We start from the raw sequence: 23,196 nt of genomic DNA, 5'->3' as shown, positions 1-23,196 counted from the left end.
GGAATATATTTTAACCCGAAATTTCCATGATACAGAAAAAGTAGAGAAATACAGGAATCAGTCCCATACCGAGACTGTCACCGACAAACATCCCTCGCTGGTGCTTAATTTCTTCACTTTCTTGCAAATCATTCCAGAGCACTAGGTATGGTAACCACAAAATAGTAGAAAAGAAAGGCAGTGCCTACCAAAGAGGCGCTTTAAATGAATGATTTGAAATGCAGACAAAAGGATCCACCATATCTAGCTAGGATGTGGACTTTAAAGTTGTAATTGTTAGTCACTGGCCAAAATGAGACCCCCCTGATGCATGTGGAACACAATTAGGTGATCAAGAAGGCAGTAAGCTGATTTAGGAGAGTAAATGTCAACCTTGTCGACTCTGAGATCGTTATGGTTGATGTAACATCGTCACTGCAGAGGAAGATATTAATTTTCAGTCTCATAATTGAAGTCGAGTGGAAATTCAGAAAGGGTGCATTAAGTATACCTAAGGCCAATAAACTAGAAAGAGAACATATTTTACAATGTACTCGACCGCAAATGTGCAGTAGAGTTTGAACTAGTGGGGCACTAGGGAAACAACTGCATTCTTTTACCGTTAGAACAACGCCTCACTGGTAATTGCATCCGGGATAATAAATTAGTGTAAAACAAAACTTACCAGAAGCTGGTGGTTGGCAGGCATTATGCACAGTGAGGGTTCCATGTGTTTGTGTTATGGAATAAGAGAAATAGAATAGGATTCGAGAGAAGAAGTAGAGAATTTAGAGAAGAAAATAGTCATTCATTCATTGCATAAGGAAATTCTTGATTACACAGCAGGTATTATTTAGTTACAAGCTGGTACAGGGAATCTAACAATGCCAGTTGGCATTCTTTACTAACAACTTATAACAGACTCATTCTTATCTTCTTTCTCCTTGCAGGATATTGGGCCACATGACATGTGCTGCTTCAACTCGTCATGGGCTGGAGACTTGGGCAAATCAGACTCTGACTGGACCGGGAACACGGGTGACTCCAATTCAGAGGGTAAGTACCTCATGCCCCTTTCTCGTGTTTCAATCCCTAAATCCCCCTTTTCAATTCCCTCAATCCCTAACCCTTGACTTATATTTTCCCCAATTCCTTCTTCTCGTCCACGCTCATCTCTTTCGACTGTGACAATACCCGCTGCTGGAATCGATCCTTGTCCCCAATGATTAAACCCTGGAAACTGGCCTCGAAGAACAATATATTCTTCCCATGTATCACTGGTCTCATCGAGGTATGTCCAGTGTACCAACAAATGCGTTACAAGTTTGTTTTGTCGATTTATTATTCTTCTGCTCATATCCTTATACGGCTCGATTCGAATCTGACCATCATCGTCCATGGCAGGAGGGTCTATTGAAGAAACTATTGAGTCACCAATGTGCTTCTTCAGGATGCTCACATGAAAAACTGGATGCAATCAGAAAGAATCTGGTAAGTCCACTCGATACGCGACCTCGCCAATTTTCTCAATAATTTTGTAAGGTCCGTAGTATTTTGCTGTTAACTTTAATTTTTTTTGTAGGACAATGGATGTCTACCTGTAGGGCTGCAATCTTAGGTATTCTTCTTCTCTCATTTGAAACTGTCGTTTACTTCGATTTTTATCAGCATGTTGTTTAATTCTGTTCTGCAACATATCTGGGACCGTATGCACTGTGAATTTTGAACACCATAGCAGAGTAGGTGATTTATTCACTTCATACCACACCTCATCATTGTTTTGAGAAACTTTGCTCTTCCCTATATCTTTTGGCCTCTCATTTCTCCATTTCAAGCTAACAGGTTGCCTAACTCGAAGACCATCAGATTGGAGAGGTAGAAACCCAATAGCTAGGCAGGGTTCTTGGATTGGCAGGTGTAAGCTTATAGCACTCCAAAATAGTAAATTTTGGCTAGTATAGAAACTGGAACAATAATCTTCTAAAGCTTTGTAGTTCACCAAATTTCCATTGTGACCAACCTCAATAAACTCAAACTTATACCCCACATCTTTCTTATATTTGCCTAAACTCAATTTTGGGTTTCAACTGTTGGAATCACTTCAACAACATTTAGTACATCACCTTCTATTTCCTTTCCGATAAGAGCAAGCATCTCTTCCATTTGAAATTTAAGGAAAAAATTTCCAATTGATTTAGACATTCTAATTTCTCCAGCAACCGAATCTGATCGAACTGATGTGTACCCAAATAACAAACGACTGTTATAATCTGTATCAGTAACCTCATAAGTTTTAGCATTAACCACATTGATAAGAATGATTGTTCTGTCAATAATTTCTCTATACCAACTAAGGAGAGTTGATCCTTCATAGCCATTAGAATATTCTTCCTCCCTAGAGTATATCCTTAAATCCAGAATAGATTGACGTAATACACCCGCATATTCCCTTAGATAAGTAAACATATTCCAAATAGGTTGAGTTTCATTTGTAAGATCCCAATCCCAGTACCTCTCCACAACCTTCTTTGTTTTCTTCTTTTTCTCATGTTTTCATCTTAACCAGGCTCTTTGGTTTCAACTGGGTCCTTATCAACTTTGACCTCTTTAGTGATTCCCTTTTTCTGCCATGTATAAATTTGGAAAGAAACAAATTGTGAATAATTCTTCACAAGTTTTTGAATCCATTCTGGATTTGTCTCCTCCCAAATAGAATAGGAGCTTTCATTTGCTTCTCCTTTCCATACGTATGATTTCAGACTCTTTGTTGAAATAACTACCTTATCAGAAACCAAATATGCTGAATAGAAATCAACCCCAAACTGACCGATCAAATTATTATCTGTACCAACATCTTTCATTTCCTTCATAGCCTTCAAAAACTTAGCAGTTCCACTCTGTGTAATTTCCAAGACAATTAACAAGTTCGTGTTTTGTAATACCAATGCCTAAGTCAATAATTGTTATTATCCCATTGTCTTTATCAGTTTGGATACGAATGTCAAGATCAACAGCTTCTTTTAAAAGCTGAAAATCAGTATCACTTAGATGCCCTAACTTGTCCCCATAAAACTCAATGAATTTGCCAACAACACCATGCTTCCTCAGCATTTGTGTCACGGTTAGAACTAAGTCAGTAGTTGTCACGCCAATTCTTAATTTTCCAGATAACTTGAATCCAACAACACCAAGAAAAACCATGCTCATAGGCTGACCAAGCATGGCTGCCTCAGCTTCAATACCACCAACTCCCAAACCAGCTACTCCAAGACCGTCTATCATAGCTGTATGGAAATCAGTTCCAACCACACTATCGGGGTACAACATTCCGTTGGTGTTGAAAACAACTCGCCCGAGATATTCAAGATTAACCTGATGCACAATACCAGAACCAGGAGGAACAACAAGCATATTATGAAAGCCAGTAGATCCCAACTTAAGGAAATAAAATCTTTCCTTGTTCCTCTGAAACTCAAGTTCCATGTTTTCTTGCACTGCATTTTCTGATCTGATTACATCAACTTGAACCAAATGGTCAATGACAAGATCTACAAGAACCAAAGGATTAATTTTGCTTGTATCACTGCCAAATTTGTGCATTGCGTCACGCATACGAGCAAGGTCAACCATAGTAGTCACTCCAATGAACTCCGCAGATTCAAGCAAGATTCTGATAGAGTATGGCAGTTTATCAATCCTTGGATCATTCAGGGCAGGCAAGCTGTAGAACCTTCCAAACTTGCCACCCCTGGCTTAGGAAGACTTGTCAACACTGCCTTAAAGGGATGTTCAGTAGCAGATTTTTGGCACTGTAGAAATTGATTCACATTTACCGTTGAAGGAGATCCGTCTAATTGTTTTGTTGCTGTTTGAGTTTTATTGTTGTCCACCCTCCATCCCGTATCATAATAAGGGGTGATTCTCTTTCTTAATGCATCTGAAATCTCCATTTGATTTTGGAGTTGCTGTGCAAATTCCAACATATTCCAATTTTTTGTTCTGTCCATGTAGAGGTTTAGCCCCTCGACATTGAACTCACATTTGATGAATTTATCAACACCACCTGTGAAAACTTGTCTTAACATTTTGTCATTACTGTCATGATCTGTCCAAAGCTGAAACGTTAGCTTCGACATTTTTTCAAACAGTTTATGCCCTCTATTGTGAAGTACCCTAATATCATTGGCTGTAAACTCATTGGTGGAATCACGATGTACTGGTTTAGATTTTAGGATTTCGGTTTCATTAGGCTTATATGAAAATCGGGATTCATTCATCCTGTCACTAACATAGGCTTCTTCTCATCAGTCTTAGAAGGTTAGGAATATTTACCTGTTCATTCTCTGACCTAATTTGTTCTTGTAGTTGAGTAAAGCAGTCCCCATTCATTTGCTTTTGCTCACTCTTTTATCATTCAAAATCTGTAAGATCTGCTCTACATATATTTTATTTGTTGTCAGTTTAGATTCCAATGTACTCAATCGGCTTTCCTGCTTTTTCCACCATTTAGGTGGATTAGTATCATCTTGGCCTTGTTTCACCAACGCAACCAAGTCTTCAATTTGTTTTTGAAGTGCAAAAAATTCAACTTCAGCTATATTCTGATTTTTCTTTGTCATACCCACTGAAAAATTGCCAGGAATTAAGGCTCCTGATACCAATTTGTTATGGAATAGAGAAATAGAATAGGATTCGAGAGAAGTAGAGAATTTAGAGAAGAAAATAGTCATTCATTCATTGCATAAGGAAATTCTTGATTACACAGCAAGTATTATTTAGTTACAAGCTGGTACAGGGAATCTAACAATGCCAGTTGGCATTCCTTACTAACAAATTATAACAGACTCATTCTTATCTTCTTTCTCCTTGCAGGATATTAGGCCACATAACTTGTGCTGCTTCAACTCGTCCTGGGCTAGAGACTTGGGCAGATCCAACTCTGACGGGACTGGGTACACAGGTGACTCTAATTCAGAGGGTAAGTACCTCATGCCCCTTTCTCGTGTTTCAATCCCTAAATCCCCCTTTTCAATTCCCTCAATCCCTAACCCTTGACTTCTACTTTCTCCAATTCTTTCTTCTCATCCATGCTCATCTCTTCCGATTGTGACAGTTTGGCATTCTTAAAATCTTGAACAGAAGTTAGTAGAAGTAATATATTTTTCCGCTCAGCTTGAGCCTTTACATGCAGTCAATGAGTTCTCACTCACTTGATAAGATTGTCACAGTGGTACAGACAGTCAATAGCTTTACCAGCCGTTCGATCAAAGAACCAGTCTCCAACAGGCACTGTGATTGTCTGCATATTGATAACAAAATCAAATTTGCAAAAGACACTAGTAAATTTTGACCAATACGTGCACACGGAGAATCTATTTGCAACGTTACATTCAAGCATTTGAACAAAAAGTTCAGAATTAAGTTTTATTAATAGATGGGGCATACCTTGTTTCGAATACGAGGAGAATTGTTCTCATAATATGTATCCTGTCTCTGACTGCCAGTGAGCAAAACAGGAATCTATGAATAAACCATTTTGATTGGACTTTGAGAAACCATTTATGGCATTGAGCATTTGGTTCCTGAAGTTTGCTTCAACAGGAGAAAGAAGAAAAGAGCAGTTATGGGCAATTCATCTATATTTCACTTGCCATTAAAAATTGGAGTCAAAACATGATAGAAACAAACTTGAAAAACACCTTGCAGAACTGCATTTGTGATGAGTTACAATGAGCATGATCCATTTTGCAGTCATGCCAGAAGCCGTCAGGATCAGCAGACGATGGAATTAAACTCTCTTGGACCTGAAAGCAGAAATTAGAGAAAATTGTTGTCATACATTAGCTAATGATCTTTCCAGACAATCCCACAGTTTTGTTTTTGACAACTGAGTTCAAGAGGACTTGAAGTTTAGTGTTTGAATTCTTGCCAATCAAGAAAGCAGGGATATTTCCCGAAGTTGGATCCGTTTGGCTATTACAAGTATTTGGCAGAATCTCTTGCACACCCTAAAATTTCATAGAAATTTAATTTTAGGCAGTAGAAAACTTGTGTTCTACTTAACAATTGAGTTTTCATCAATCCAGAAAGCCTAGAGAGGTGCAAAAGTGGTACCTGTAAGGTAACCACACACCCAAACGTATCTCTTAAGGCATGTCCACCAGCTACATTGGTTCTGCATAGATGATGAAAACCGTGAATTAAGACTATTTTTACAATTGATAGTAACCTACTGTAACCAAAAAGGAGAAGAATGGAGTATACTTCATTCCGCATCAAGGAACAAGCACAGACCGCTAAGACGTTTTATTTTGCAGGTTTGGGAAACAAATCCTTAAGTTCATCAGAATGAAGAATGGAGGCTAGAACCCCAACAGAGAATCCAGAATGAATAGCATGAAGCACAATCAAATCTAACATTTAAAAGAGATCCGGAACTAAAATGAAAAAATAGCAAGCTAAATGCAAAGCCTGCATTCCGTTGGCCATTAATTCATCCATAGAAACAGACCAGATCTTTTGTCCTCTAAAATAAAGTTGGGTAGCCTGGAAGCAAAATCATAGAATACCATGAATGCCTCACCAAATTACAATAGTAAAAAGTTCAATAGAATTCAAGCTACAGAAGAAAAACAATTTGTTCTTAAACCGAGTAGTTATAAAGAACTTGGCATATTATTCTTTACACCCTCCCCAATTTTTTTTAAAAAAAGAAAATCCCCACTTGTCTATTTAAAAGTGTCTTACAATGACCATATCAACTTCGATCCACCTCCCTAAGAAAAACATAAATTCCAGTGAAGTGACTAAAATTGGCTACAAGGATATCAAACAGCAAAAGACTATCTTGACATAGGAAATGTCAAATGACTAAAGAATCTAAGCCAAAAATAATAAAAAAAAATCAATCTTTATTAGGGTTATGCACTGTTAAAGTCTGTTAATCAAACCTCCAAATGGATGAGCCAGCTGTTTGATTTTTGAACCAGACCCGAGATGCAAGAAGTAAATGATATATTAAAATTCTGAAATTACTAGCTTCTTGAATGAGAGTGAGGGGATCCATAAGTGAGCTGGCAACAAGGGAAGCTACATCGTTTTCCAACAACGAAAGTAACTATCTTTAGCGCTAAGTTCTTCAAACCCAGCTTCAGACCGTCTCAAACCAATCCCACCTATCAAAACTCTCTTCATTGTTTTCTTTTTCTCCCATGTTTTTTTTTTCACTCCCCTTGTAGATTACAGTTAACTTTACCAACCAAGGATAAAAAAGAAACTCTCTTTTTTCTGTCTTTGAGTTTGAAAAGCTTTACAAGAGAGCTCAAACCTAAAAGTGAGGATGAAAGTGGAAACCTTTTTAATGGAAATGATTGGTATTGTTGGCCAGAAATTCCAGCTATGATTTTGATAACCCATTTTTGAGAAAACAGCAAAAAAGAAGGCAAGTTGCTGTAGTTGAGCGACATTCACTTCTTTGTCAGCCATATGAGACCGCTGTATGACTTCTTTCCCCACTGTTTTCCTTTCTTTCTTATTTTATAATTTGAGAATTGAGATTTGTCAGTGCTCCTGGAAACCAAAATAAATTTGGATTTTTTTCCTTCTATGGATTAAATTTTGTTCTTGTTTTTTTACCGTTACAAACTTACTATTAGTAGAACTTTAGGGTTCAATCAAAAGAGGATCTATTTAGAGTGAGTTTGGTTTACGTAATGTAAGATTATTAGTGAGAATAAAAGATTATCATAGAATAGGATTATTAAGAATGTTGTATTTTGTGTTTGGTTGATTTAATAGGAATATAAAATTATCGTATTTGATTAAAGGAATAAAAGATTATTGAAATGTATATTTAACCAAATTGTCCTTATTATATATTTGTATAATATTACAAGTTAAAAAATATTTATATATTTTCTTTAAAAAATTAAATTCATAAAATTTATATAATTTTTTACAAAATTAAAAATATATAAAAGGTTTAATGAAAGGGTAAAATTTTATTTTAACCCCTGAACTTCATATAAAATATTAATTATAATTTTTTTTTGTAAATCTAAAATAGTTTAAGGATAAATTTATAATTTAATTTTCATAGAATTTTTATTATTCAATGACAGAAGAAGAATATTTTTAAAAGAAAAAAAATTAAAGACATTTTAGTCCAAAACGTCGGTAATATTACAATACCTAAGAGAAGACAGATAATGACATTCGCGATAATATATCCAAAAAATCTACTATTGCTAATAAAATATTATTGAGAATGACATTCCCGATCAAACCAAATTAGGTAATATGAATTTCATTCCCAGAAAAATCTCACTTTCCTCCATCTAAATGGCCTTAGAGTGCTTATATTCATAGTTCCGAAGATTAGAACCAAATCTTGGGTTAGACACATTTTCTTTTCACCTAAACAATTTGTTTTTCTTTGTTTATTTTTATTTTTCGGTAATACAAACAAATGAGAACAAAATAAGACATCTGGGTTTCCTGAATGGGATGTGGTACACTTTCCCAACTGCATCCCTAAAGATTTATTACAAATTTAATAAAGACAATCAAAACCTGGAAACTAAATAATCACGCCATCAAGATGCTGAGGCAGCACTTGATAAAGCCTCCTCAACTACAACAAAATGGTAGTTCTCATACACTTCAAGTAACAACTCCCTGCACGGGGCAATGGCCCCCAACTTAATGCAAGCAAAGAAAGCACCCGAAAGTTTTCGGTGAAGACTGTAGGCTTCATCTAGGGGTGGTGTAAGACGGTGCCCCAGCATCGTTTCCCCAAGGTTCGAAATGCTTTGAGTAATATTAGTTGAGCGGAAATCATAGCCACCCATCTTTGAGAATGGCAATCCCACAACAAAACCAGCTTGAACATGAGCGTCCAACATTACATCTGATTCCATTCCTGTGAGGAATCCAAGTCTCTGTGTCATCTCAACAACTGCTTCTCTGTCATTATTTGCACAAGCCATAACCTGATTGAATACATACAAGGAAGTAATCCTTCAGTTAATTCGTATGGACAGAAACCACATAACATTAAGAAGCTTGAAGAAAAGTCATCTACAGAACAAACCATATAAAATAGAGGTTTATGCATGAGAGGTCCAAGTCTAACAGTATTTTCTTTTTAAGAGTCTAAGTCTTAACAGTATAAATGGCTGGTTTAGAATGTCAACAGCTGATTATGGCATTCATGCAGAAACGTAACTGAAGCCACTAGCACTATTTTAGGGGAACTGACCATTCTCAAATAGTCATCAACAAATCGTTTAGGATAATCTCGAGCAGCTCCAAAATCAAAGAGATTGATTGTTTAGGTGGCCTCATTAAATAGGAAATTACCCCAATTGGGATCAGTCTGTATCACAGCAAGTAAAACGTTTAAGACACAACTTCACTTCTTCAACATGACTATAAAATGAAGCAAAAATGTTACAAAGCAGAGCGTTTTAAGAGAATAAGAGCTAAAAGATTATCTAAAAAGTCACTGAAAATCAAAGTCTAGATTCTTCTTGAATAGATTGCATCAGGCTTAGATGGCAAAGCATAAATAACCTTCAGGAATTTAAATGCTTTGTAAAGAGAAGTAGGCAAGAGAGAGAAACACACAAACAAAAACTTCGTAGAAAAGGAGAATGAAACTAAACCTGCATAAAGCGGAATACGAAAAGCTCCATAAATGTCAGTTGCAGCAACTTCCTCCCAACATGATTACGAGTTCCTTGGTCTAGTAATGCAACCTTGTCAATTGGAACTCCTGTAGCAAGTAACATTTCAAAGTAAACAAATAGAAGAGATAACTCTATCAACCCTATAAATATAACTGTTTTAGAGACAGGAAAATGAGATTTATGCACCTTGATCTACAAGATTTTCCAGCTAAAATATTTTCTTTTATACTGTTGCAAGAAACTGTCCTCCGAATGCTAAGAGAACATAACACAATACTATCCAAATGTGATGCTTTAAACTAAAATAGGAACATAAAAGACACGAGATGATTACCAGAAACAAGTTCTGTTGTCAAAATTCTTTTGCTTGAAATATCGTCCACAACAAGCAGAACATAAAAGCCCTCACAGCCAGATAGCATATCACAAAATCTTTTCTGATTGGATGCCTCCAACTGATAGTCACATTCACGAGACAGTTCTTCTTTGGCCACCTGCAAGAATTCAAGGACATAAACATCCAAATTTTCAACACGGAATCTTCAGTAATCAAAAGCCCCAGATGATGTCCTCCAAAAGCCTCTAGCATTGAAATACAGGACTAAGCAACCATTTTGAGACGGGGAAAAGTATGGTCAGAACCAGTTAAAAGGTGTGGCCGTGTGGGAATAAATATCAGACGATGCAAGGTAAAGATACTCTAAATCTAGTAATATGACAGGTTGGGCCAATCAGCATTGTCAATTAAATCTGTAAATCCCTGTCATTACTGGCATTGGAAAGCCAATCAACATAGTCTCTTAGAAACTTAATAATGCAATTTCATATGCATAAGTGGATACCATCATTGCTCTGTCAAGATACAGTCCTTCAGGAATTAGATTTGTATAATCTAATAGAAGTTTGACATTCTCAATGTCACTCTCAATGCTATTTGCCACACCAGGGTACTGAATTTTCATTGCTACCTCCATACCATCCTTCGTGAAAGCTCTGTGAACCTAGAAATAGGAAAGGGGGAAAATGTTTTACGCTAGTTTGAAACTGATATGAAAAGACAAACTGGATAGCAGTTGTTTCATCCAAATCACCTCACCTCACCTCATTGAGCAATATTTTCTGTTTGAAATGATGAAACAGAGCACATAGATGGGAAACCGAGAAAGAGTAAATGGTAAAACAAGCATGATAACTTTTCAAATATTAAATCATAAGAAAAACTTAAGAACTGAATTTCATATATAAAATAAAGGAAACCACAAATAGTAACAAGCATCAAACTCCCAGGGAAAAATTAACTTCCACAAGGCAGTTAAATGATCACGTAAAACACCATCTAAAAGGAAGAAACAGAGAAGGTTGATGGGAAAGCGAGAAAAGGGTAAATGGATAATGAAGCATGATAATTTTCAAATGCCGATAACCGAAAGAAAAACCTTAAGAAATGAATTTCATATATACAAAAAAAAGGAAACCATGTGTAAGTAGTAACAGGCATCAAACTGCCAGGAACAAATTAAATTGCACTCGGCAGTTATAACATAAAACACCAGTGAACACAAATGAAGGTTGAAAATAATAGAAATGCCAGAGAATTACACAGTGAGCCATTCCAACCAAATAACACCACCGCCAGAAATAATAATGGGTGAATGATATCAACATCTCAACATACAGATAAAAGATTTTGGAGATAAGACTCTTTGTAGCATGATCAATGAATAAGTAACATAGAGACAAGAGAACATTCTGCCTTAAGAGGTTGAAGACAACATATAAGGAACATTCTAGTCGGCACAACAACACAATAAACATGCAACCATTTGCCTTACCTAGCCAATACTTGCAGCGGCCAGGGATTCATAGTCAAAACTAGACAACTTTGTGGACCAACCAGGACCAAGTTCAGCATCCAAAATTTGATTGACCTGGCTCCTTGGCATAACATCTGCGCCTTGACAGACAATATCCAGAGCAGCCAGTATCTAACGGAAATGAAAGAAGGTAAAAATATTGTTGAGCCACCATACAAAGTCTATTAGGCAAGTAAACTTGATGAGAAAATCAGAAAATATAAGACATAACCTCCGCAACACATATTCTTAAATTGCTTCTGAACAAAGAACCAAAAATATACCTTTCCCACAATAAACTTTATCCCACTAACAATTTACATTAAACACCACTGTAACACACAGCAAAAAAATAAATAAAAAATAGCACACCGGAGCTGGAACAAGGGATTCATCCTGTATGCTTAGCATTTGTTCAACTTTTAGAGCTGCGCCACACATCTTACATAATGCAAGGGCCAATCTTTCTGCATTTTTTTGGGACAAGAATGGTGAAACAGAAGACTGCTTTTCATTTGAGTTTGGAGAACCATAAACAAGCCTCTTGGCGGATTCCTGAACAGTTCCCCAAGCAAGGCCAGCTCCTAAAGCAGCAAAGCTTTTGATGTTAAAACAACATGTAACTAGTTAGCAAAGTAGCAAATATATATATATATTTTGCAGTAGCGATAAATGATAAAATATTAAAAAAAAACACAAAAAAATTACCCAAATGCCCTAGAAAATGGAGTAGCGGGAACCTTCCTTTCCCTTGGCCTTCGTCTCTTCACGGGTACTGGCACTTCTGCCTCCGTTTTCACCACTTTGGTACCTTCCACGTATCCTTTATTATCCGAATTGGTGTTGCATTCTCTCTCTAATCCATCATTAAGAACTTTCTCCGCGAGAATTGATTGATCATTATTACTGAAGCCATTATCAGAATCGACTCTTACATCATTGGTAAAACTCGCACGTGCGGTGTCGTTCGAGGAAGAATTCACGACGTCCTCTTTCAGAAAACTCACGGACATTCCCTTTCGTTAAGCATGTAAGGTCCGTAGCCGAAACTACAACGTTTTTCAGAGAAGAGGCTATTAAGGTTTCGAGGTCGCCTTTTTTAACGTGCTGGATGGTTTGGGAACGTTTAGCGACCTCTTTAGCGATTAAGGCGAGTGCATTCACGAGCCTCCCTAGCTGATTCAAAGAACTCATGGCGCGTTTTATTCAAAGCATCGCCTATTTCAAACCCCCCCCCCCCCCCAAAAAAAAGAATTTTTACCCTACCTAACTAGAAGTTAAACAGCCATATAGAAAGTTTGAAGAAATCGAGAGATTTGAAACGAGAGGTAGGTTGTATCCTAAAACCAAGGTCTCAACTTTCGACCCAATTCAAGACAACGTGGATTTTGTCGTGTCCATGAAAATTGCGAAGCAAGAAGGTGGGTGACGTGGAGCCTTCTGGTCCGGTAAGCCCTAATATATATTTATTTCCCCTCTTCTTGGGCCTGCTTCAGCCAAAATCCCGAAAGGAGAAGTCGTCATATCGGACTTTGTTGGTTCATCTATAATATATTCCTCACATGATCAATTTTAAAATACAGAACTCAATAAATAGAATTTCATTTATCTATAATATTTTCCATAATTTTTAATTCGAGTATCTTATAGCGACGAATACTATAGTTTAATCTAATAAATATAATTAAATGCAAAACTCAATAAATAAAATTTCATTTATCTACAAACATATGAGGTCATTTAAGTTACTTTTGGTAGAGTCAGGAGAGACAAAACAGTGGCTTAGATAATACTGTTTCATACTGAATTTTATAAGTGGATATCCCAGGAATATGATTTTGTTCCATATACCCTCGAAAGAATAATAACCACTTGGCCCCTATTCCATATTCTGTTTATGAAATGCAATGCAAATCATGCACCAATCTATTGCCTATTGCGTCTTTCTAGAGGGAAGAGAGGTGGCCAACATGCATGACAACACTCTTGTTTTATTTTAGGTGCAAAATTTGCTGAGAAAATCAATCACTGAAAACGACAGGCAACAGAAGGTAGGATAGCTTTAACAATTCAGAATCATACATTTTATTTGTAGAGCAAATTCGTAGGCTGAGTAAAAAAAGAAATAAAGAGGAAATATGCTCACCACCTCAGCCATTTCGGCATCAACCTCAAATGTATTTGGTCATCCTTGACTTCATATAAATAGGCCCCATCACCCACTACTGGGATAGTGCATAACGAGTCTGTTTTTGGTTAGTACTACTGGTCTAGGTATTTGTTTTTATGATGGCACTATGATTCTTTCTAATGTTTTCTTGTGTATTTTCTTTTCCGTTCTCCGTGTTTGAGCCTGTTCTCCATGATTCTGTGGTTAATATTGATGGGGTTGTCTTGCTTTCATCGTAATCTAAGTGGAATATGCTGTCGTTTTCAAAACAAAGAGAGAACACCATCTTTTTCTATTTATTACTAAGCTCTTAGTTCTGGCTCTTCCACAGCTCTCTTGGATGGGTTCATTCACGAATATGAACACTGTTGGGAGGGACACTGAAGCTAAATATGAATGCTTGCTTTTTGGTATGATATTGTTGTATACCGATTAATAACTGATTTTGCTCAACAATTTTGATTTCTGGAGCTTTCGATTTTGATTTACAGACATGGATGGTACTTTATACCCTTTGAGTCTAGGTGTTAACTTAGCATGCCGCAAGAATATTGAAGGTATGATCCTAAAATGTTAACATTTTCTTTGTTTTGCTTACCAATATTGAAGATGTAAGCAGGTTGACTTGTTTTTGCTTGTAGAATTCATGTTGCAATATCTTAATATTGAAGAAAGTGAAGTATCAAGAATGTGCTTGGAATTATACAGGGAATATGGAACAACAATGGCTGGTTTAAAGGTGATTGAGATTTCAGAGTTTATCTTGTCCTAACTCCCCTTATTATATCTGAAAAATTGTTTAACAAATGTCAATTTTTTAGGCTCTTGGCTACAAATTCGACGACGACGAGTTTCATGCGTACGTTCATGGAAGATTGCCATATGAAAAACTTAGGCCTGACCCTGTGTTAAGAAACCTGCTATCATCCCTGCCACAGCGGAAAATCGTAAGTGAAGTTGATCCCTTTAGCCAAATCGAGGGGAAAAAAACAGACACCATATTTTGGCTGTTTCTAAGACGTTTGTTGATGTTTTTTTTTTTAGATTTTCACCAATGCTGATAAGGCGCATGCACAACAAGTTCTGAAAAGGTTGGGTTTAGAAGATTGTTTTGAAGGCATCATATGCTTTGAAACTCTTAACCCTCCCCTTGAACCAGCTGATATAACTGATGCCTGTAGCGTCTGTTCCAAGCCACCAATTCTCTGTAAACCCTCACTGGATGCTTTTAAAGCCGCTATTCATATTGCAAATGTCGACCCGAAGAAAACAGTAGAAACTCGGATCCTTTCTGAATTTCAACACATTTTCCCCCTTCTACCCTATCGATATAATATCTATCTATTCCCTTTTCGTTTTCCTATCTCAGATTTTCTTTGATGATAGTGCTCGTAACATTGCAAGTGGAAAAGAGGCTGGGCTTCACACGGTTATTGTAAGCTATGATATCATTTCCAATGGAATCACGTAGAATCCTGGATAACATACGCATGAATCATTGGCCTTCTTTTCTAACATGCTAGTATAACAATGGCAGGTTGGGAGCTCCATCCTTGTGCCCGGTGCAGATTACGCCTTGAGTAGCATCCATAATATCAAAGAAGCGATACCGGAGATATGGGACGGCGAAGAGGAGCAGATGGAGCAAGTTATCCAATCTTCTGCAATTGAAACCGTGGTCCTAGCATAGATTTCACTTCAAAGTTGAATCTGTCCTTGTTATATAATCTACATGGGGAAATGTTTCTATTAAGCTTATAATATGGACTACAAATTAACTATATCCACATGTACTTACAATATAAGAAATGCTTATGTTATGTATCTTTAAGATTCATTTATTAAACACAAATCTACGGGATAGAAAGAATCAATGGGAAGGAGAGTATAAAAATTAGCAAAATCAGATGTTCCATTAAGAGCAGAGCTTTGATAAAATCTGCAGGCTTGTATCGCCCTAAAACTGATAAGAACAACACTGTCCTGGGCTCATGGCAAGAGCTTACAGAGTATAAATCCAAAATTCTCATAGAAATCACATATTACCAGGTAAAGTCATCCTGCTGCAGGAAAAAAAAAAGCAATATTAAAATGTGCATTACTTGTTTTTGTGGTTACATGAACAGGCTGGGTTAGCCTTCTATCGGCAGCTCTCCACAATTAACAATTCTGCATGGCAACTTTGGGCTATCCGACCTGCTCGTCTCTTGGGATTCCAGTTTGCGCACAACATCCAATCCATCAATAACATGCCCAAAAACGACATGTCGATTATCTAGCCATGGAGTCTGTAAAACACAGACACAATGAGCCAGGGGGGGGGGGGCAAAAAGTGAACGAAAAACTTAAACCAGATAAAAATTTTGGGGCAACTGAAAATTCAAGCTTTGCAACTGATTCAGCAGCATGATCAATTAGGTAAGTATCAGCAGAGATGAGAAGTAATCAGCTATAAGTGAGTATACACAAAGAAACATCTATCTTCTAGTGAACATTTACACATTCTTGATTCCCAAAGACCATCATAAAACATACTTCCAAAAAATAATGGTAAAAATGAAGGAATCAAGGCAGCAGAAGTTAGCTCACCTTTACTGTGCAAATGAAGAATTGGCTCCCATTGGTATTAGGACCTGCATTAGCCATGCTTAATACTCCAGGTCCAACATGCTTCACTGCAGATAAAAAGCTCAAAATATCATAACCAGGATAACAATTCATTAAGGAATATAGATTAGCATAACAACACGGAATGAAGCTCCCAAAATTTGAGCTTAGCATGCTCATTCTACAACTTACAGGCAAAGCTCTCATCTTTGAACATGGATCCGTAAATACTCTTTCCACCAGTTCCCTGCAACCAGCAAAAGCACCAGTTTTCTACTGATCAACGGGAAGTTCCTCTTACAAAAAGATAGCAATACATCTTCAGAAAGCCAAAAGATAAATAAAGAGAGGGCTTACATCTCCATTAGTAAAATCACCACCCTGGATCATGAAATCTTTAATGATACGGTGAAAGGAGCATCCTTTGTAACCATACCCATTCTCCCCTGCAAAAGAAGAAGAAAAAAAAAGACCCTAGTAAACAAAATACTAAGAAAAAAAGAAGAGTACTTTCAAAGAATGGATATGGAAGTCTGCTCTAAGCTTAGCTTGCCTGTGCAGAGGGCACGGAAGTTCTCAACAGTTTTTGGAACAACATTCCCAAAAAGACCAATCACAATCCTACCAACAGTTTCACCTCCAATTTCGACATCAAAGAAGCACTTGGTTGTCACTTCTGCTTGTAATTCAACTTCCTAAATAAAACCCCAAAAATGTAAAAAGATTCCGAATAACGGATAATTTATCCAGTGTAGAGAAACTGATAATAAAGTACATACATTGACCATGGACTTGCAAACCATTCTCCGATACTTAACCGAAGAAGATTTAGGAACTTGGGTAACAGGGAAACTTGGTGCATAGTTTAGTTTCGATGTCAAGGCTCTTCCGAGAGAGTTAAAAATTCGACCTTGGGAGTAACCAGACCATGAATTTGCTTTTCGCGGCCTATACGCATTTGAAACAACTTGACCCTGTAGGAAAGAAAAAAAAAGAAAAAAATTAAGGACAAAGGATAATATTATGAAGCAAAAGTAAGAATCAGCTAACAATAACTCGCCTGGGAAGCAAGGCGTGGGCTATGGACCATCTGCAGTGAGAAAGCGGAAGCCATTGCGGTGGTTGAACAGCAAAAAGAAAAATGTTTTCAGTTCTTGGGCGCGTCTAGAATGAAAAAGGAAAAGGAGTGTGTCTATTATATGGATAAAAGAAGCCGGTTAGTGTGTACTCGTCGTCGGCCTCGGCTCGGGTGCAGTCTAGATTAAAAAACACCAGATAGATTTACGTTGTACAGGCTGGCGATGATTGGGTTGGGGACTTGGTAGGTGAGGCTTCGTTTGCATCATTGTTTTCACCGGATATTCTTCAAATTATCCGTCGCCACGGCCCACGCATTGCGGAATGTTGTCTTTGCTTCGACGATTAGGTTTGTGTACATTAGAATTGGGCTGATGAGTAAGTTCCGAGCTGGTGACTTGGGCTTTTTGGCCTCTGCGAGGTAAAACATGAGTTATGAAGATTGTACGTTATCCAATACTTAACAAGAGATTTGATACTAGAAAAGAAAAACATTTAGAATTTTAATGATAAAAAAATATTATTCTTTTTATAAGTTTTGGGTTTAAACAATTATATGTTTGTAGGGCATGTATGCTATCAATTTATTTTATGTGTTAACAAGTGATGCATAGCGGTTTTGAAAGTTTATTTTGGAATATATATAAATGTGTTAAAAATGAGTGGAACAATTTCACTATCCATGGATGAGTGAGAAAGGTTTTGTCCATATAACGTTGATTGTGACAACCATTTTTATAAGTGTTTCAAAATGTATTTGAAATTGTATAGGTGTATAAGCTATGCATCATTTGATAATCACTCTTAGTGAAATTAGATTAATTGACTATTTGTTCTTATGATACCTTTGGATATGAAAGACATGTCTAGGAAAGAATATTCTAGGTGTTTTGTATAGGTGTATGTGATATCGGGTTATACGGGGTAAGGTTGGTGCGTTGAGCAATGCTCCGAGAAAATTACGGGGTAAGGTTGGTGCGTTGATCTTTGCTCCAAATCATGTGATTTTGGACCTAAGTGAGTCCACAAATAAAAGAGGGTTGCATGGAGTCTGCTTATCCAATGAGTGATTTGTATTTTGATCTAAAGACCATTGGTCTTAAATAGAAACAATGTATGTGTTGTATGTGACTTTATCGAAAAAGTAATTGTGCATGTGATTTGCTGCAAGGCATACGATAATGTAAAACATGTTTATAATTTGAATTTTGTGTGCATTTATGATGCATTAAGTGAACACTGAAACATGACATTATGGTATGATCATTGAGGTAAAAACAAGTAAGATTTCATGGCATTTAGGTATGTTTTTCTTTAGCCTTGGCATGCACATCATATTTGAATGTTTAGCCATTCACTGAGCATTATAACTCACATTTGTTGTTTAATATTTTTTTAGATCTTTACTTGTCGGTTTAAGAGCTCGAGGGACAAGGCACTTGGTGGTGATCAAAGCAAGGGAGCTTTTGTAAAGTTATTTATAATCTTGGTTTTAGTTTGAGTCAATATGGGATCCTTAGTTGAGCTTTAAGTTAATTTGTTCTTGTGACACATGCTAATACATAAGTGACCTATAATGACTTAAGTTATACTTTGATTCTTGAATGAATAATGAAATGATGAGTTTTGATATTGGATTACATGTTATGCAATATTACTAAGTATGCTTAAGTTGGCCAAAGTATGATTTATGCCTTAAATACATGTCTTGATCACCTAGACAAGTTATAATAAGATGACATAATATGCAAAACTTATATGAAGCATGAAAAGACTAATAATGCAAAAAACGATTAGTTAACTTGTGTTTAAGTCGACTTTTTATGTAAAATTTGACTTTGGATGTTAAATATTTGTATGTTATTTTAAATGATGTTATGAAGCAAGCACATGTATATTATGGCATGTTCTAAATGGTTTAAGAGTGCCCAAACATATACGTAGACCTTAGGATCGATTGCATGACTAATTGGATACATGTTCATGCACATTAATATGAATTTTCTGTTTTTTTTTCAGAAAAAGGATTGATCATTTAGGCAAAGGATCAATCCCTTGCTCAATTTTTAGCTAAAGGATAGATCCTCATGAAAAGGGATCGACCCTTCATTGTGTGCTTGATAAAAATAAGTCAAATTGCATTTATTAAAGGCCTAAAGTGTTCCCTAGGTCTTTAGATGGTCCCTAATGTAACATCCTCGATATTGGGGGTGTTACACCTAAACTTTAAAATATATTTAATTTGGTCTAGAACTTGATTTCTTAATTAAAGAATGGTTTTAAGTCAGATTTGGTTGAAATTTGTTCTTAGACTCTATAATAATAACAATTTCATAATTTAATCTTCAATTTCATATTTTTTTTATTTTCATATATTGAAAAACTTATATTTTAGTCCCTAAATTGAGTATGTTCAATTAGTCCCTAAATGATGTCTGATTAAGCTGAAATTTTACATGTGACTAATTAAGGATTAAAAATGAATATTGATAAACTTAATTTAGTATTTCTAGATTGAATTATTCGATGATGTGAAATTATCGATTTACTCCTACTTGGTTAATAATGTATGTCTTACAATGCATCGATTGTTTAGGTGATGTTAAATTGTTATTTGTTTATTTGTTGTCAAGTGTTGCATGATGTATGTTAAAATGTTATTTGTTTATCTGTTGCCATGTGTTGAGCTTGTAAGACCAAGTTCGAATCCTACCACCGTCACTCTTGGTAGACAATATATAAATTCTTATGTAAATCCAAATTGAGTCTTAAGTATACCCTGACTTTAGAATATAAGAGTCACACCTGACTTAAATTTTTATGTAAAAAAAAACAAATGATTTAAAATACGATTTATAAACATGTAGGTTATCTAAAACTTTTAACTTTCCCTCACCGGTGAGCAATCATATTTATGCACATCACACGAGTTTAGACACCCCCACAGTAGAACACGTTCGATTGTGTTGAGTCAAAAAATTTTGAGTTATTTAAGTTAATTAGTCTTATTTTACAATCCAAAGTTGACTTAAAAAAATTTAGTCGAGTTGAGTTTATAATATTCGAATAGAGTCAAGTGGAGTCGAATTTTTGTGTTTTTTATTTAAATTTAATTGTAAATATTTATAATATTATGATATTATTTGATTCAAATTTAAATATTTTATATAACTATATACAAGACATATATATTTCTTTATATTTTTTTCATATGCGATATATATATATCATGCAGAGTTAAAAGATTCACCGCAAACTTAAATTTTCTACAAGTATTTGATTCTTCACTCCATTGTCGGCTTTTAAGTTCTGTTTTGCTTTTCAGATTTTATCGATGGCGTGAAGCCGTGAAATTATTATTATGCTGGTTTCCTTATCAGTTTTTAACTTTGCAGGATTGTGCTGTGGAATTACTAAGCTTCCGGTTCTAGTTGGAACTTCTGCTATTCTTCGTGGGAGTAATTCCATAAAAAATCAAGTTAAAAAATTAATTGTCCTATTATTCATGTTTTATGGTTTCATAAAGTAATCAAGATATGCTCAACATAATAATACATTGCAAGTTTGAAACAAGCCTAAGGCTTTGAATGCCATTGTCCTATTATTGTGATTACTTGTTCGATGTTTTGTTTAAGCACGTACTTCAAACTCTAACTTAACTAACAACTATGTGTAACGTTCAGGATAACACTATGAACTCCTAAGAATATTTTGAGTAACAGTCATGTGTGACACTCGAGATGATATTAAGAACACCCAGAATTAATTAACTAGCAATCATAAGTGACACAAGACTTAAATTTTATTTAGATAAATATTTACACCACGCTATTTACAAGTGTTGAAATAAAAAATTTCTGTTTCCTATTGATTGAACAACGAGAGGAGTGGTAAAGATTTTAATTTTAAATTTTCTATTGATTAAACTATGAGTGAGGTAGTAAAGATTTTAATTTTAAGTCTTCTATTGATATTAATCAAATCCATTCTATATTAGTCTAATTCATCAAGCACATACTTTAATAACACAAGGCAGACATAGTTATCAAAATATCAAAAATACTAAATTAATCATCTAATTAAACCTAGTTATCATTGGGTGCCAAAGTGATTCTTAGGTAGTAGGTAAACCCAACAGCGGCCAGATTACAGCTTACCTTTGATATAGTCTGTATAGATTAGGGTAAGTTCCATTCGAAGATCGATCATGGTCATTAAAGCATTTGCCCTGTACCTCGATGAAAGTGGAGCCACAGCAGAGTCATTGATACTCTCATGTACCTTTATCATCTCATGGTATGCTGTATATAGACTTCAATTGGAAAAGCTCTAGATTTCTTGTCAAGAATCCCACAAGCAACCTCAAACCACTTGCTCGAATCATCAATATTTCCCCTAAGAAACAGAGCCTTTCCCATCAAAACAAACGCCAGAGCTCGATCTTCACTGTCTTCCTCCGCCCGCTCAACTATACGTACCAAATCGTAAACCGCCTCATCGTGCTTCCCCGACTTGATCTGCTTATTGGCGGCTTTGATTTTTGCACGAATTGACTCCGAACCAACGCCCCAACTCTCCAAGACTTGGTCCCAGTTTCTGTAACGCGAATACTCAGCATCACTCACAAACTCCTCCGAGTGGAGTGCACCATATATTGCCTTGATATCCTCAGTACTGATGAGATCCTCTTTCTTTAACCGCTCAAGTATTTCAACGCCCGTCTGAAAACTCGATATGCTGAGATGATCATATTTTTCTACACCGTGAAGAAAACACCCTAACAACTGCAAAGCCATGACATATGGTATTGAAAGTTTTCCATATTCACGCAATAAGTCCATTGCTTTCATAGCGAAAGGGGAAAACTTTTTCGGGTCTTCACCTTCTCGTTTGATTTTCCGTCCTATTTTCAACGAAGCTATCCCCAACACTCTCTTATCAAAACACCCTTCCATGGTTTCCATATCTTTGAACACCCTGATCATCTCTTCAGTGGTTTTAGCAGATTCGAAAGCTTCCACGAGACCAGATTTCTCTCTCGGTTTCGAGGACGATTGGGTTGGGTTTTCCGAAAGGGTACCGAGTTTACGAAATGGGTTTGTTTGGAATCGGTGGGATTGAAAGATTGAGCCATGGATTTTGGCAGGGGATTGGAACAGGCGAGGGTCCGTCGAGTGAAGCGGTGAAGAAGACAATGTAGATGGAGAATAATTTCTCCGGAGGAGGGGAGCAGATGCCCTAAACATTTGGCGGTTCAAGTTTGAAAGAAGTAACCTAGACTTCATCTTGGAAATGGACAAGTTTGCCGGCGAATTTGTAAGCTATGGACTAGGGTTTTTGTATATTCCTTGCAAAGTAAGACCCTATCAAAATAACTTTTATAATAAGCAGAAAAATAACAATTTCTTAAATAAAAATGATGTTATATTTATAAATTAATGGAATATGGAAATTCAGGATTGGGTTAATATCAATTTACCCGGTTCGGAGCATCTTGGTTGCAACTATGAGCGTTGGGATTTTCTGTTTAGTTATGTGCTTTGGAATCCTTGGTTGGATCGGAACGCCTTTGTTTTCAACAATTTCAGTGATGCCAATGAGCCTGTGCTTGACCGTAGTCACCGCTTAATGGATCTTACTATGCGTGCAAGGGATGACCAACGTAGAGATAGTGCTTGAGATGTTAGTTCTTGTCGAAATAATTTACGATGGCTTCCTCCCCAGCGCAACTGGATTGAAATCAACTCGGATGGAGTTCGATGTAACGATAATGGTCTTGTCATGTGTGACGGGGTCGTATGGAACGATTGCGGTGAGTGGA

At 36.3% G+C, this 23,196-nt stretch overlaps 2 protein-coding genes and 2 pseudogenes across 2 annotated transcripts; 1 reads left to right on the top strand and 3 right to left on the bottom strand.

The window, feature by feature from the left end:
* Positions 1-323: 323 nt before the first annotated feature.
* On the bottom strand, positions 324-5,940 carry LOC120135305 (annotated as a pseudogene).
* Positions 5,941-8,432: 2,492 nt separating this feature from the next.
* LOC120135300 lies at positions 8,433-12,806 on the bottom strand (annotated as a pseudogene).
* Positions 12,807-13,835: 1,029 nt separating this feature from the next.
* Positions 13,836-15,528, top strand: LOC120135303 (uncharacterized protein C24B11.05-like). The gene is made up of 7 exons (XM_039151585.1): positions 13,836-14,101; positions 14,183-14,248; positions 14,333-14,430; positions 14,513-14,638; positions 14,736-14,963; positions 15,061-15,126; positions 15,229-15,528. Exons 1-7 carry the CDS (start codon positions 14,032-14,034, stop codon positions 15,379-15,381), a joined length of 807 nt encoding a protein of 268 aa, XP_039007516.1. The 5' UTR covers positions 13,836-14,031; the 3' UTR covers positions 15,382-15,528.
* Positions 15,529-15,585: 57 nt separating this feature from the next.
* On the bottom strand, positions 15,586-17,492 carry LOC120135304 (peptidyl-prolyl cis-trans isomerase-like). The gene is made up of 7 exons (XM_039151586.1): positions 17,359-17,492; positions 17,078-17,272; positions 16,852-16,993; positions 16,656-16,744; positions 16,491-16,545; positions 16,281-16,366; positions 15,586-15,979 (listed from the first exon to the last, which is right to left on the bottom strand). The coding sequence occupies exons 1-7, from the start codon at positions 17,410-17,412 to the stop codon at positions 15,824-15,826; spliced, it is 777 nt and encodes a 258-aa protein (XP_039007517.1). The 5' UTR covers positions 17,413-17,492; the 3' UTR covers positions 15,586-15,823.
* Positions 17,493-23,196: the final 5,704 nt, after the last annotated feature.

This window comes from Hibiscus syriacus, unplaced genomic scaffold (genome assembly GCF_006381635.1).
Source record: "Hibiscus syriacus cultivar Baekdansim isolate YM2019G1 unplaced genomic scaffold, ASM638163v2 tig00110607_pilon, whole genome shotgun sequence".
Taxonomy (NCBI): Eukaryota; Viridiplantae; Streptophyta; class Magnoliopsida; order Malvales; family Malvaceae; genus Hibiscus; species Hibiscus syriacus.
Note: the sequence above shows the minus strand (reverse complement) of the source record. Positions and strands in the feature narration are given on the sequence as shown.

What these genes read in the sequence shown, in the direction of transcription:
- LOC120135303 (XM_039151585.1), top strand. Translation starts at nt 14,032, where the DNA reads ATGGGTTCATTCACGAATATGAACACTGTTGGGAGGGACACTGAAGCT. An exon ending in CCCTGCCACAGCGGAAAATC is followed by an intron (nt 14,639 to 14,735) that starts GTAAGTGAAGTT and finishes TTTTTTTTTTAG; the next exon opens with ATTTTCACCAATGCTGATAA. An exon ending in CTGGGCTTCACACGGTTATT is followed by an intron (nt 15,127 to 15,228) that starts GTAAGCTATGAT and finishes TAACAATGGCAG; the next exon opens with GTTGGGAGCTCCATCCTTGT.
- LOC120135304 (XM_039151586.1), bottom strand. Translation starts at nt 17,412, where the DNA reads ATGGCTTCCGCTTTCTCACTGCAGATGGTCCATAGCCCACGCCTTGCT. An exon ending in TTTGCAAGTCCATGGTCAAT is followed by an intron (nt 16,994 to 17,077) that starts GTATGTACTTTA and finishes GGTTTTATTTAG; the next exon opens with GAAGTTGAATTACAAGCAGA. An exon ending in CAAAGATGAGAGCTTTGCCT is followed by an intron (nt 16,367 to 16,490) that starts GTAAGTTGTAGA and finishes TTTTATCTGCAG; the next exon opens with TGAAGCATGTTGGACCTGGA.